A 297-nucleotide genomic window follows, 5' to 3' on the forward strand; every position below is an offset into this window, starting at 1 on the left:
CGGCGCTGCCGCTGAGCCACCTGCACCACAACCAGGTACTGCCGCCGGGACGGGCAGCGCCGCGCTCCGTTCCAGCTCTGTGCCGTCGGGTGTCCTCACGGTGGAGCGGCAGGGAGGGACGGAACGATCGTCTCCCGGGGCGCGGGGCAGAGCAGCTCGCGGGAGAAGCCGCTGTCCGTCGGGAGCTGCACTTGGAATTACCTCTCCCTCAGCGTCGCTCGGCTCTTAACTGACACTTTTCTTGGTTAAATAGCATCTGGGTAACAGCAAAAAGTGTATGAGAATCGGCTAAATTTT

General features: G+C 62.0%; 1 protein-coding gene across 1 annotated transcript in view; it reads left to right on the forward strand.

Moving 5' to 3' along the window:
- Positions 1-5: 5 nt before the first annotated feature.
- SLC39A8 (solute carrier family 39 (zinc transporter), member 8) overlaps positions 6-297 on the forward strand; it is a gene marked incomplete at its 5' end in the record, with an annotated part of 21,464 nt that continues 21,172 nt past the window's right edge. The window contains one exon of the mRNA XM_009077988.1: positions 6-35. Coding sequence (XP_009076236.1) covers positions 6-35 — 30 coding nt within the window. The remainder of the gene's footprint in view (positions 36-297) is intronic.

Source organism: Acanthisitta chloris, unplaced genomic scaffold, assembly GCF_000695815.1.
Source record: "Acanthisitta chloris isolate BGI_N310 unplaced genomic scaffold, ASM69581v1 scaffold13357, whole genome shotgun sequence".
Classification (NCBI taxonomy): domain Eukaryota; kingdom Metazoa; phylum Chordata; class Aves; order Passeriformes; family Acanthisittidae; genus Acanthisitta; species Acanthisitta chloris.